Source organism: Ixodes scapularis, unplaced genomic scaffold (assembly GCF_016920785.2).
Source record: "Ixodes scapularis isolate PalLabHiFi unplaced genomic scaffold, ASM1692078v2 PGA_scaffold12__126_contigs__length_90152505, whole genome shotgun sequence".
Classification (NCBI taxonomy): domain Eukaryota; kingdom Metazoa; phylum Arthropoda; class Arachnida; order Ixodida; family Ixodidae; genus Ixodes; species Ixodes scapularis.
The window spans coordinates 88,200,535-88,213,754 of NW_024609838.1; the positions used below are offsets into that span (position 1 = coordinate 88,200,535).

The window sequence follows — 13,220 nt, forward strand, 5'->3', positions numbered from 1 at the left end:
GAACAGCAAGTCTTTGGAACGCCCGGCCTCCCGCCGTGCTTTGGCTGCATGTGCGCGTGCGAAGGTAGGAAGCTTGTGTCGGAGGTGGGACAACGAAAGCTCCTTTCTGCTGTTCTCAGCTTGCCAGTGAATATACAGTCTAAGCTTGTCATAACTGACCTTGATTTTGAGCAAGATTTTGGTGTGTTGTAAAAGAAGTATCTTGTATGCACATATGAAGTTGAGTCAGTGGTATGTAGAAGAAAACCAGCCAAACTTCACAAGTCGGTATGTTGTATCCAAATGTCTGTTGTAATGAGCTTAGACTGTCAGAAGTTGTAACGGGACTTTTTATGCTTGTTGTCGACCCGGCGCGAATCTCGCACGCAGGTCACGGCCGACGCAGACCCCTTCGGCACGGACCCCTTCGCACCTGCAGGGACGGCGGCGCCCCGCCCCGAAAGCCCCACGCCGGCACTGCCCCCGAAGAAGGGCAAGAACCCGCCCCCACGCCCGGCCCCGCCCAAGCACCTGGCCGGGAGCGGGGGCCCCACCGCCCCGACGGGACCCACGAGGGCCGCCCCGGCCCCGCCCCTTCCCGACGACCCCTTCGCTAGCACCGGCGGCGGAAGCGCCGCGGAATCGTTCGCCAATTTCGCGGACTTCGGCGACTGCTGAGGTTCTTCGCGCCTGCGTTTACGGCGTTGTCGACGACGGTGTTTGGGACTGGTGGTTTTCCTGTTTGGAGGGTTTTGGGGTGGAGACGGCTTCTGGCCCCGAAGTTGCGAGCTTCTGTTTCTGTCGACCAGTGCGTATTTGGTCGAGCCTGTTGACGGCTCACAGCAACTGGCCCCGTTACACGATTTGGCTAACATGCCGGCTGCCCCGAGCAATAAGCATGTTCTTATTGTAAAACTCGTCTTGTGAGCCTGCACCGTCTGCAAACTTATTAGCTGACCCCACCCATCTGCAAACAGAGTAGCAGATGCACCTGCCTGCAAACAGATTAACGGATGGCCAGCCCCCGTGCCCGGCCCCACTTCCGTGACGGGCTCCACGAGAGCTGACCCGGCCCCACCCCTCCCCAACGAGCCTTGTGCCAGCACCGGCGGCAGAAGCACCGCAGAATCGTTCGCCAACTTTGAGGTTTCCGGTGTCGCTGACGACGGTGTTTGGGACTGGCGTTTTTTTTTTGTTCGGAGCGTTTGGGAGTGGGGACAGCTTCCGACTTCAAAGTTGTGGAAGTTTTGGGGCTGAAGCTTTTTTGTTTTTGTCGATGGGAGTTTTGGGGCCTGTTGGCTTCTGTTTTCGTTAACTGGTACGCAGTTGGGCGAGTCTGTTAATGGCTAATGCCTCGAGAGGGATAGGCAACTGTCCCCATTAGGCAATTGGCTAGCATGCCAGCTGTCCCGAGCAATAAGCATGTTCTTATTGTCAAACTTGTCTCATTAGCCCCCTTACCGTCTGCAAACAGATTAGCGAAAGGCAAAGTTCAAGCGTGGGGGTAGTGCAACAACCATGGCCAGCGACAGTATTGGTTGCCAACTTTGTAGATTTGGGTAACTGCTGGAGATGATTGCACTTGCGTTCCTGCGTTGCAGATGACGCGTGTCATCTGTATTGATTCCTGCGTTGGAGGGGGGGTGGTTTACAGCAGTAGGTACAAAGCTACGAAGTGGGCAGCTTGCTCCGACAAGTGAGTTAGCATTTGTTTGCGCTTGCTTGCTCCAAGCAATAAGTCTTGTAAAACTGATCCTATCAACCTGGCTACTGTTTAGCAGTAACATGTGCACAGTTTGCGCGATGGTTCTGTGCAGCGGGCTGACGTGTTTGCGGATAAAATTGCCCGGGACGCCCGTTCGTCGTCTGCAGGGACCATACTAATTCTAAACTTATTTTCAAACATTCATTGTGGTATGACCTTGGCAATGCATAGTGCAGCATAATGAAGTATATTAGAATATTGTTCAACCTATCCACTGTTCGATGCCAGATTGTTCTTCAGTTGACTTCGGCGTTGTGGCCCCATTTTGATCTGAGAGACATCTTTCTGTTCTAAATAATGGTTAGGACATTGGTACAATGAAATTCAAGGGAAAGTCCTTTCATGAAAAATACCCACAAATCCTGCTAACCAAGGTAGGTTAATTGTAATCAGTAAAATCATCACCAGGCAATCAACTGTGAGGTGGCGATGGGAAAACATGTCGGCACTGTCACGTGTCACGTTCTCCGATAGGCTTAGCCGAGACGAGCCTTAATTACGGGTTTCCTGTTTGTTTGTTCAGTCCCGTTCACTTTCGCCTTATCATTGTTTGTGTAAATGACGAGGAAAACGGCCTCTTAAGTGATCGCATCAACTAAAACTGCAGTTCTACAGTAAGAACATGCACTGCCCAAATGTGTTGTCAGCATGAGGTGATCCCTTTCACATTGGGATTCTCTGTGTTTGGGGCAAACAGAAACCCAGTTTCTGCTGAACTTGATGCCATCTCCTTTTGGGTGGTGGTAGCAAGGACAAGCTCGGGGTTGTCGGCCTTCCCACAAGGAAACTTTGCACGCGGGCATCTCTGCTTTACTGTCAAGCTGTTGTGATCTAGCCTAGACTGCCATGGCACCAGATGGGAGCTATTGCAAGGACACAAGAAGCAAACAACTCATCCTTAACGAATGAACAGTGGAATCACGCCAACGAGCAATAGGAACGCTTAAGAAGAATTGACGTTAAGTTGGGGGTGCTGTTAGCGGTTCGTTAGGGTGCGGGTCGGTGGTCCTTTCGAATATTTGGAATGTGCGATAGGTTAGAAAGTAGTTGTGTAATCGGATGTCGGTGAGCGGTGAGTGATTGAAAGTCTTCATTACTTACGGGTGTAGTGTCGGACAGTGGCTGCAAGTGTTGTTGCCTAGATTGTTTGCTGAACTTGGGGGCGTGGGGGGGGAGGCAATGGTTTTGTTCCCTAAAAATGTTTTTAAATGCGTTTCTGGAAACGGCTCAAGTAAAACCACCTGCTTTTTCGAGGTGCCAGATGCCCATCGGAAGGAAACCGGATTGCTTATTCCGTCAACTTGAGTTAATTCATAGACTTTGATTCTAAGTTGGCACCGATCTAGCTGGGAGACTGGTTTATTATGGACAATGATCCAAAGCAGCTTAAGCTTTTACGTTGCAGGGAACTTTAAAACGTATGTTCTGTCTTTAATTGGAGCGTCAGTTTTGCGCCAAGTCATCCGTTGGTGCAACGGTACGCAACGGTTGCTGCCTTTCTGCATTCCTCTTATCCAAGCGGGTCGTAAACTGCCTCGTCACTTGCTGTCATGCGGACACATAGCACCGTCGCTTCTCCGTCAGCCGCACAAATTTAGCTTGCGTCGTCGATTCAGCATCTCGTAACGACGAGACCGTAGTGTCTGGGATGGCGCCTGCCCAGTGTACATAACGGCGGACCCGCGTGTATTATATTGAGTGTGCTCACGAGAGGCAACAACAGTCTTTCGCCGTGTGTGCTTTTATTTTCTTCATTCAGCAACGCACTCGCCCGATTCGTTGAGGATTGCCGCATGTGTTTTGCGTACATAGGGGCACGATGGCTCGCAAGTGTCGACACGCGCAGCACAAAAAAAAAAAAAAAGAAACACGTCTTCCCACAAATGCTGATAAGTTCGAAGCTCGTTAATCGCTGCTTTAGTTTCCTCACTTTTAGTAGCAGCACTTTCTGTTATCGACGCGAAGTAAAAATGCCCACTTTCTGTCTAGCTCGTCAAAGGGAAAGTCGAGAAAATCGGCGGAGGTGTGCCGTTTACTAGTCTCGATTTATAACATTTTTGTTTGTTACCCCAGAATTTTAGGGATTGATTATTCTTCGGTGTTTATCTCGGAGGTTGCCGCCTTTGACACGCGCTTTTGTTCAAAGTACGTGTCTCGTCGATTAAATTGCCGACGTGATGGAGCGCACACTCCGATTTTCTTGAGTCACTTTCAAAGCCAAAGCTCGGTTTTCAAATGCATGTTTTTTTTGTTACATGGTAGGAAGTGCACCCCTCCGCCGGCACGTTTTACGCTTGTAACCCGGAACGCCAGACGAACACGCAAGTCTGCCCGCTTTAAAACTGCCCTCGGACATACTCTTGGTCTTGCACTCTCGAGCCGTGTTTGCACGCATTCCCCCAACGTGGGACAAACGCTTGTCCGTGTTCCTGTCGCATCCACACAATGTTGGCCTACTCGCAGGGGCCAATGGCCGTTGTCGTTCAATCGTGCCGAGCAGATGCATCTTCGCAAATGTTGCATTACTGCCCGATTATTGCTCCTTTCCCATGGTGGTCATCTTGAATGGGCACGAAACAGCTTTTAGTTCATTAACAGATGTTAAAAACTACTTCCTCAAAAGTAACTTTGCTAACACGTTAGCTGTTTTCTTGGGGATTCTAGGGCAAGCTAATATAGTTCTAGGTTAATTACTTAATTTGGTAATGAATGAGTAAATATTGTGACATGCTTCTTATTTTTCTCCTCCAATATTAGTGCAGGATGATAATTTTGCACTGTATTACACTGTACTCAGTATTATACTAAAAAAAAGTGCATGAGAGTTTTTTGTCAATTGTTTAGAATTATGTTTTAAAAAATAAGTAATTTGTGTCACAAAACTATTTATTTTAAAAACTCGAAAAACTTTCATGAAAGTTCTCTCACTTGCTTATTATAATATTTAGCATGATATTTAAATTATCACGCTTTTAACACTGATATTGGATGAAGGAAATGAGAAGCATGTGGCAATATTCACTCGTTAACTATACAATGAACTAATTAACCTACGACTTTAATAGCTTGCCCTAGAATCCACAAGAACACGGGGAATGTGTTAGCAAAGCTACTTTTGAGTATGTGTTTCTATATTTCTTTCATTAAATTGAACATCCGCTTTGTAGGCATTCAATTTGAGCGTCGTAGGACCGGAGCTTTAAATCTAGACTCCAAGTATCGAGGTACAGAGGGAGTCTTATGTGCGCACAAAGTGGTAGTAGAACGACACTAAAAGCGTCCGTTGTGGGGCGTCTTGCGAGGACTACGCACGGATTTTAATGTAGCCCAGTCTCTGCAATCGTACCACGTGCAGCCGCGCTGTCGAGTTTTAACGACTAAGACGTGTAAAGCGGAGTAGGACGTTAGTGTGTAAGCTTAAAACTACCGGTTCAGGTCCTGCAGCCGGCGTTCCCCGCACAGTCGGGGAGAACGTTTAGAGGCGATCCGACGCCGCCTCATTGCAGTCGAGTCGACTAAGCATTCCTTTCGCATTGGGTGTAGATATGTACCTTCCGAGAATAAAGGCCATATGCATGTTCACGTTACGGTTGGTGCCTCCGTGTCAGTTTTGCTGCTCAGTTTAGGGAGGAACCGACTCGGTGCATGGGTCGCACGACATTAATTTCCCCGCCAAATACGGCGGAGAAACTAACTTGGTGTAGAGGTCACGTGACGTCTGGTCATCTGCGTGCTTGGTGCCTGAGCGACGTCGACCAGGAGATCTGCATAGTTACAGTTGTGTGTAGGGCAAACATTTACACATTACGAAAATAAAGTAACTAAATACCGTTACTCACTCAAAAAGTTACTAAGTATGTTGCTCGCTAATGTGATTCAAAGGGAACTTTTTACTCCAGCTATGTCGTCTTTATAAAGCAGTAGCCACTTCCAATGTTTGTTACCATTAATATTTCCTCGCTTTTTAACACGTTCATAAAGAAATAACTGTAGCTGTACCTTATGCACATCTTTTATGGTCAATCTAGTGTTTTCTCATGCAAATTGCAAGTGCAAGCCGAGATGAGAACCAGGTGGGCTTACTATGTTGCACATGTCCCTCAGGGTTCTCCCCACGGTGGGCGGCAGTGGCCCTGCGCCCCACCGCTCCGACTGACCGCCCACCGCTCGATTATGCTGCCAAATGACGATGCAATTTTGCCTGTGCACATGGCTGCAGCTTGTACTCAGCAGGCCCACGTATTGTTGTGCTATCGCATCGCCGCCACTCCTTCAAACGAGAGCGGAGCCAACACCTAGGTAACAAAGCCGTAGTGTTAAATGAGATTGAGTCATCACAGAAGGCCAACGCTGGACACGAATTGGAAACGAGTGCTGCGTCGGGCGCTTGGCTTTGAGTCAAATTTGAGCCGAACGTTGACGCAATCGTCGTGTCCAATCTGTGCCCAGCGTTGGGCTCCTTGGATGGCGCCATCTTATTCAGCACTACAGCTTTGTTATTTAGGAGGTGTTGGCAGAGTGCCGCCGGCAGTGCAGGGGGAGGCGAGGGGGGTGCTCGTCTGAGTAGAAACACAAAATAAAGCAGACGCAACGAATGCGCAACGTGCAGCAGTTCCCTCCGCAGACGAAGAGCGGAGCTGAGAAGACTTCTTCACTGTGCATTGCTTGCTCGCGGCCGTGGCTTGCTTTAGCTTTGCCTCTTCGCTCGCTCTCCGCCTTTCCTTCCCCTTCCTTTTGTATTCAAGGCATCCTGGTTTCTGCTTTTTTACCACGGCTTGGCACCACCAACAAGGCCGCAAAGTTAGAGCCGACGCAAAGTGCATTCTGTCGGCAAGCCAGATTGTGCCCCATTGCAACCAACCCCCCCCCCCCCCCCCCCTTGCGCCGCTCGCATGGTGGTCATGTCCACCCCTAAAAAATATTGGGGAGAACCCTGATGTTCCCCTCCAGAAGTAACAAAATGCCATTACTCATGTTTTTATCAAAAAGAACAAAAAAAAATGTTCGTTCCTTCTAAACAGTAACTACTAGATTGTTACTTTGTTGGCAAAAAAAGTAACTACGGTAGGTCCATGTAATGCGTTGCGCACAAGTCTGGTCCCAGGCTGCCCGAGACGCAGTGTGGCCTGCCAACAATGTTTTAGTGCCGATCCTAGACGCCGCTGCTTTACAGCAGCCCGCCCATCCCGCCATGCTCTTGCGCGAAGCGGCACAACGCTCGACCGAGACTATTTTGGTTTGACAGGCTCACTTGTATCGAGTTCAATCAAAATGTGGCAACTGTGTGGACATGGAATTTTTTTAGTGAAATATGAGTAACCTATGGTAGGGATAAACATGGCAAGTGTGACTAGGCATTTTGTGCATCATGTTCTGGGAACACTGTTCTTTTATACTCGTCATGAGATAGTGAAGTTACATTGACTATGAATATCTGAAGCCCAGTGAATAAAACGCTGGTGCTGGAAAGGCTATGCTCCATTTCATAATTTGTCTTCAGCACTGGCGAAGACATGAGCTTGCTCTTTGCACGTCCCTTTTTTGCTCGGGTGCTCGTGCGATCAAAGCATTCTACATATCCACACTCTTGCGCACATGCCTTTGCAGCGCTGAAAACGGCTTGCGAGATGGAGCATGAAAGGGGCAGGAAATATTTTAAGCCCTGCAGATTTGGGCACCCCCAGTAATATAACGCTAACTCTGCAGCCCCAAAAGAAGTACAACTTTTGGCGTGGTTTCAGAGATTGCCAGTATGGTTGTGCCGACAGACGTGCCATCGCCCAAAGCTCCACGAAGCGAACTTGAGGCCTGTCCCATGCAAACCTCAACTTGCTCGCTCACCAATGCTGCAAGTACCAAGCCTACCCGAATAATGAATGAGATTGTTTCTCTGGCCATGGGGGGGAGTTGCGCGAGTGGCCTCGCACAATTTTTTCTATCTGGCAGAGAAATGAGCTCCACTATCTCACAGTAACGTAGACCAGCACCGGTTGAAGTGAGTAGCTTTGGCTGGTGGTCGCTTTGCACAAGTGCTCTTAAACCCGAGGCAATTTCAAAAGCAAAAAAACTTGCTCTTGTCGCAGTTTGTGCGAAGGTATATTTGGCTCGGAATGTTGTGGTTTGGCAGTTACATAAGTGGGGAGAACTACATCAGGTGTTTGTACTAAAGATGTACAAATCAAAGATTCAGTGTACTCTTTTAGACTGAAACCGAATAGTATCAGCGGCATTGGCCAAATGCTCGCAACGACGTCCTTAGATGAATTCTGCTTTTGGTGACGGAAATAAGCAACGTCAGGCTGTCGACTTCAAAGGCGTAGGTTTAAGAATGCGACGACTCCAAGTTTCCACTGTGCATTTTACGCCCATCATCAAACTTTTCGTTTGCATTTTGCAACTGATTACAAGTGGCCAAGGTCACAACTTGCGACATCCTGCCAAACCAAATCGTAGTAGCAACATCACGATTGGGAGCCTTAAGATTGCGCCACCAAAATTTCATCTGGGTTAAAGTAGCATTTTGATCGTCTCGCAATTTCGGACAAAACACGGAGGCTGTCGAAGCTGATAAGAAAAACAAGGAGCGTCCGTTACTTCGCCTTCTTCGAGACTAAGTAGACAACAAAGCTGGGTTTGGGCATTGGCCGGCACTTCGAGGCTCATACCATGTTGCGAGGTGGTCTGCGTCGGCCAAACGCCAACGCAATACTCGCGCCCAATCTGTGCCCCGCTCTGGCTTCCAGTAGGCGACGCTGGAACTCCAGCACTACGGCATTGTCCTCTAGGTGTGGAGCTAATGCGCTCGCACATATAGCAGGAAAAAATGTAGGTGGAAACGGGGAGACGCAAGGTAACATTCTAAGCCGGGACATGCACAGCAAGAGATGCAAACTTGGTGTCCCACCAAGCTTGCATCTTCTGCAGCAGGGATTTCGAACGCCCATCCCCCAGCACGCGCTCCATGCCCTCTGCAATGTTCTGGCTGCGCGCGCATGCTCGCTTGCGCCAGGACATCCGAAGCTCCTCCCTTCTTTTTCTGCCGGTGACTATAGCTCTGGCAGGGTTTTCTTTCAGACACGCCATGCACGACAGTGTCTGTGCTGTTGGGGCACAAAACTCGTACCAACTTCCTTTGAACATTGCCGCAAAGCTACACAATGCATTCTGCGTCGCCGCTGCCCTTGCCACGATAGCGCAGAAAACGGGCACGCTTCCCTTTTCGAGTCGCTTGCGGGGCAATGAGTGCTAGTCCCAATAAGCCGTTGCCATTCTGCATGGCATGGGTTCTTAAGCTCCCAAATTTCTTTGAGTGTCCCTCCCTAAGCAAACCATTTTCCCAGCTTAAGTACTAATTTAGCCGATTTCAGCCACCCATTGATGCATAACTGTGAGCCCGACAGTCTTTTCAGCGGCTGTGCAAGGGCGCCGCCATAACCTACCTTCAATTTTTGTTTTCTCTTATTGCACTACGACCACAGCAAGGCAGTTTATTGCCATTTTAAATTCTACTATGCCCTTCTCGCCAGCATTGGCCTTTGTGGAAGCTCGTCAACTGGCTCGGCATAAAACGAGAGGTCAGCAATGGCGGCTGTAATCTGGTGCGTGTGAAAAGCGTCTATACACCAACGCACAGCTGCTACGGTGGCTCTGTTGTCGGCGCTTCACCTTGTGGGAATCTGATTCCTGCATTGCCCCGTGATGCGAGCAACTGCGACTTATTTGTAAACAGCGTACTGGTCTATGTCCATTACTGTTTGTGAGGCCCATAAGCTTTTGCACTGCATTATTGGATCAATGCTAGGATCGGCAGGGGTGGTTAGTCGGCCGCCATTCGAGGCAAATAGGGGTTCCTCCAGATTAGAAAGAATTAGCCGCACATTCATTCGACCAACACGATGAAATGCGGTAGCTTTACAGGAACATTGTTAGTGAAAACAATTAGGAAAGGAAATGGCACAGTGATGAAATGGTTGAATATGCCGTGCACACATCAAGGACGACCTCTAGGATGACCTCAAAAACGACATCCTAGAGGTCGACCTCTACCTCTAGGACGACATCCTAGAGGATGATGTCCAGAACGACCTCGAGGACATTGTCTAGGACGACCTCGAGGACAAAGTCTAAGATGATCTCAAGGACGACTGGTCGCGTCAACTTCAGCTACAGGCACTTACAAGCTTATGCGACCGGCACTTATGTGACCTTGAGGACGAGGACTTTGAGCATAGATGTGCCTATAAAGCTACCGCTTTAGAAAAAAAACCTGGTTTATGAATACCTGCTGTCTGGCATGTGTATGGCAACAAGCTGCAGAATAGAATGGTTTGCAAGACGGTAGCAGACCACCTTTATAAACAAACGTTCGGCAACGCACACCCGACGCAACGGAAGAAACGCTTCACGTGAAACCGCACACTGCTGCCATGTGCACCACGTCGGTCGGCATGCGGTCCCTGAGAAGGACCACATCGCCCGTCGCCACTTCGTCGACATACCCGTACCAGTAGATTACCAGTCCCCGACCGAAGCGGTTCCAGTAGCTCTGGTACTGGTCCCTCATGTACCCCTTGTGGCTCTCCGGATCGCCAAAGAGCGCCTTGCTCTCGATCCAATTGACCACCGTACCGTCCACCACAACTGGGACTTCCAGCTTCACATCCGGTGTCTTGTCGTAGCCCCTCTCTCGGAGCACTTCCTCGTCGACAAAGGCAACTCCAAGCGCTCTGAGCTGCTCCTTCAGGTACACCTCGTGCTCCAGCCCAATGTTGTGCCGCAGCGCGTCTGCCAACGGCCCGTACTCGTCGTCGGCGACAATGCACAGGAAAACCTCAACGCTGAGTCGCCCGTCCTCAATGGTGGTCGTGTCCTTCATCATCTGGCTCACCGTCTGCTTCTGTGGTGGACCTTCGTCAGTTTCATAGTGCTTGATGATTACGAGCCTCGCGAGCAGCGCCGGACTGACTCCGAGGTCGTCGGCGTAGCGGACCAGGATGCCCGGCGGCGCGTTTTGGCGGACGCATTCTAAATAGTGCTGGTGGTGTTTGGCGAGGTTCGGCGGAGTGCTGAGGCGGTGGTAGGACCGCTTGGTCTTGCGCTGGACCTCGAATGTGACGATGCTCCGCAGGGTTATCTCTGGGATGCCGGGGAAAGCGGACTTGAGCTCGTCGTGCCGATTGAGTCGGGTCAGGGTTTGGAGTTTCTGGACGATGCTTTCATAGACGGCGAGCTTCATTTTCGCAGCGCCGTGCCGGATCCTGTAAAGCAACCCTTTTTGAGAATTGGAGCTTTTCCTCGAAGCTCCAAAAACACTGCAATGGTCCTTTCTCTAATAAGCTTCCAAATACTTTACTGAGCGAATACAGCACACTCTCATTTGCATTAGTCGGCCACGCCATAAACCACCCCTGGCGGAGTGGTCTATTCGGTGACGCCTCTCTCCCCCACTCTCCTCTCGCCGCCAGAACATGTGAAGACGCCTCGGAATGCGGTTGACGGGGTCGCGGATGCGAAGACTGTACCGCTGCCGCCATCACGCGTTTTCACGGTTCTTCATTGTCGTTTTTTATATGTTCTCGGGGAGTGTCCTGTTTTTCCCCTGCTCACCTTATCTTTGCACTTATTTCGTCTTTTTTGAAGATTCTTTTTAGAGTGCAACTCTTAGGCGCCCATTTCCGGGTTGAGCAGCATCGCCGTCGGCGTAACCGCACGTTGCATTATGGGAAGTTCCCCATAATGATGTCACATGTGATGTCACTAGGGTAATGTCACAAAGTTACCCTCGTGACATTATAGGAAACGCGTATGACGTCAAACTTCATTATAGGAAACATGTCCCGTATGACGTCGCACACATCTAACATTGCCAATATTCCCGCTAAATTTAGCGGGGAAATTTTCCCGCTAAATTTGGCGATAAAATATTACCTCTAAATTTACCCTCCCATGGGGAAGGAAGAGGGGCATACTCTCCCCTTTTCCTCCTCAAGAGCTGCGCTCTAACTTGGCGTTACAAAAAATTGTAAACGTCTCATTTTTTTTGAGTATCGATAGTATAAGGCATAACAATCAATGAAAATCGATACAATTGCACAATGCCAATGTGTTCCGACGAGGGGACAGATGCTGGGCCACTCTACATTTATAGTTGGCAAACCCCAGACGGCCCTCGTTATTCGAAAAAGTTGAAGCAAAAGGTCCATTAGAGCCACGAAATGAGCTACGCTAAGAGTATCCACACTGCATTCCCCGACTGTCTCACGGGTGCCGACGTTCTGTTGCCTAGTGCACAGCGGGGTGCAACTGGTGATAGTTACAACTCGAAAATGGCACTTCCCGAGCCTTGGATGCAGTATCGGGAAGCTCGGGCCATAATTAATGTCTCTCTACGTCCCAAACTGTTCTAACGCTTCTAGAGGGCGGAAAAGTGTTTCCTGCGATTCCAGATGAACGACGAGCAAGCAACGAGATGGCTCAAGAGCCATCACTCTGAAGTGCAGTTTATTTGGTGTATCGACCAACACTACTAGTTGCTTGACATGCCTTGCACATGCGTTGCACATGCCGCTGCGCAGTATTTCTCTTTCCAGGGGCCCTAATCTGGACACTTGGCGAGAAATCTGGCAGCCGTGATTGGACAACGCCGCACTTAACCTTGGCGCCAGCCAATCATAGCCGCCGGGTTTCTCGCAGACTTTTTCGCCAAGTGTCCAGATTAGGGCCCCAGCTCTACCAAAAAGGGGGCATAGTTATGAGGAAGTTCTAAGCGTGGAAGGCAATGCCACACTGTTAGAGGCGTCCACAGCTAGGTGTGATTCACACCATGAACATGGCCAAGAACTTGAGTTCGAGGCATAATAGAGACACGGAGAGTTGGCAGTATGCAGATAGCCCTTTAAATGGAGAGAAGGAATACCGGAAGAAGGGTTTGAACTACCAAGATATTTTGAGTTAATATTGTGCCCGTGTGAGGCCCTAACAACGTAATCGTTCGTACGGTCATCGTGGATGATGGAGCAGAGAGCATTACGTGCGGAGCCAAGAAAAGTCGCTTCAAAAGAAAGAATGTTTTGTATGGTAAATTGGTAATGCATCATGCATCTTTGCTTCTTGTTATTATCCCCAGTGGAGTGCAATCGGAAGTGGAAGCAGAAAAGGGAAATTAAAACACCAAGGCATCGTGCACGGGATCGTAAACTTGCGCCTCGCAGCTACACTTTCTCCTTTCCTTTTCTTCGCTTTATGAAAATGAAAATGCATCCGTGGCACGCCAAAAATCGCAGAAAGCACAGGAAAACATACCAGCTTACCAGCACAGTACTTCCCGCTTTTTTAGTGCTTCGAAAGAGTACGGAACTGTCAGTCCTTCGGTGGTCCGTAGACATTTGGAAATAAAACAATATAGTTTCTAAATAAACTTGATAAATCATGTTTAATTGATATTAATATATATTAATGTTATCCTTGAGTTAAATGC

The 13,220-nt window shown here is 49.1% G+C and overlaps 2 protein-coding genes across 6 annotated transcripts in view; one reads left to right on the forward strand and one right to left on the reverse strand.

Moving 5' to 3' along the window:
* Window positions 1-5,331, forward strand: part of LOC8025616 (epidermal growth factor receptor substrate 15-like 1) — an 82,568-nt gene extending 77,237 nt beyond the window's left edge. For all 4 annotated transcript variants that reach the window (XM_040215342.3, XM_040215343.3, XM_040502755.2 and 1 more), the window contains one exon: window positions 370-5,331. In XM_040215342.3, coding sequence (XP_040071276.1) covers window positions 370-657 — 288 coding nt within the window. In that variant the 3' untranslated portion in view covers window positions 658-5,331. The remainder of the gene's footprint in view (window positions 1-369) is intronic.
* Window positions 5,332-10,055: 4,724 nt separating this feature from the next.
* LOC8025610 (CDAN1-interacting nuclease 1) lies at window positions 10,056-13,188 on the reverse strand. 2 transcript variants are annotated; one of them, XM_029972973.2, is made up of 2 exons: window positions 13,046-13,188; window positions 10,056-11,001 (listed from the first exon to the last, which is right to left on the reverse strand). In XM_029972973.2, the coding sequence occupies exons 1-2, from the start codon at window positions 13,171-13,173 to the stop codon at window positions 10,146-10,148; spliced, it is 984 nt and encodes a 327-aa protein (XP_029828833.2). In that variant the 5' UTR covers window positions 13,174-13,188; the 3' UTR covers window positions 10,056-10,145. The 2 variants fall into 2 exon arrangements, with proteins under 2 accessions (XP_029828833.2, XP_002409573.3); XM_002409529.5 differs by having other exon boundaries at window positions 13,054-13,106.
* Window positions 13,189-13,220: the final 32 nt, after the last annotated feature.

Bases quoted from the DNA above. Each gene is read 5' to 3' on its own strand.
- LOC8025610 (XM_029972973.2), bottom strand. From the start codon at position 13,173: ATGATTTATCAAGTTTATTTAGAAACTATATTGTTTTATTTCCAAATG. The intron at 11,002-13,045 runs GTATGTTTTCCT...GTTGCTTTACAG, and splicing joins AGTACTGTGCTGGTAAGCTG to GATCCGGCACGGCGCTGCGA.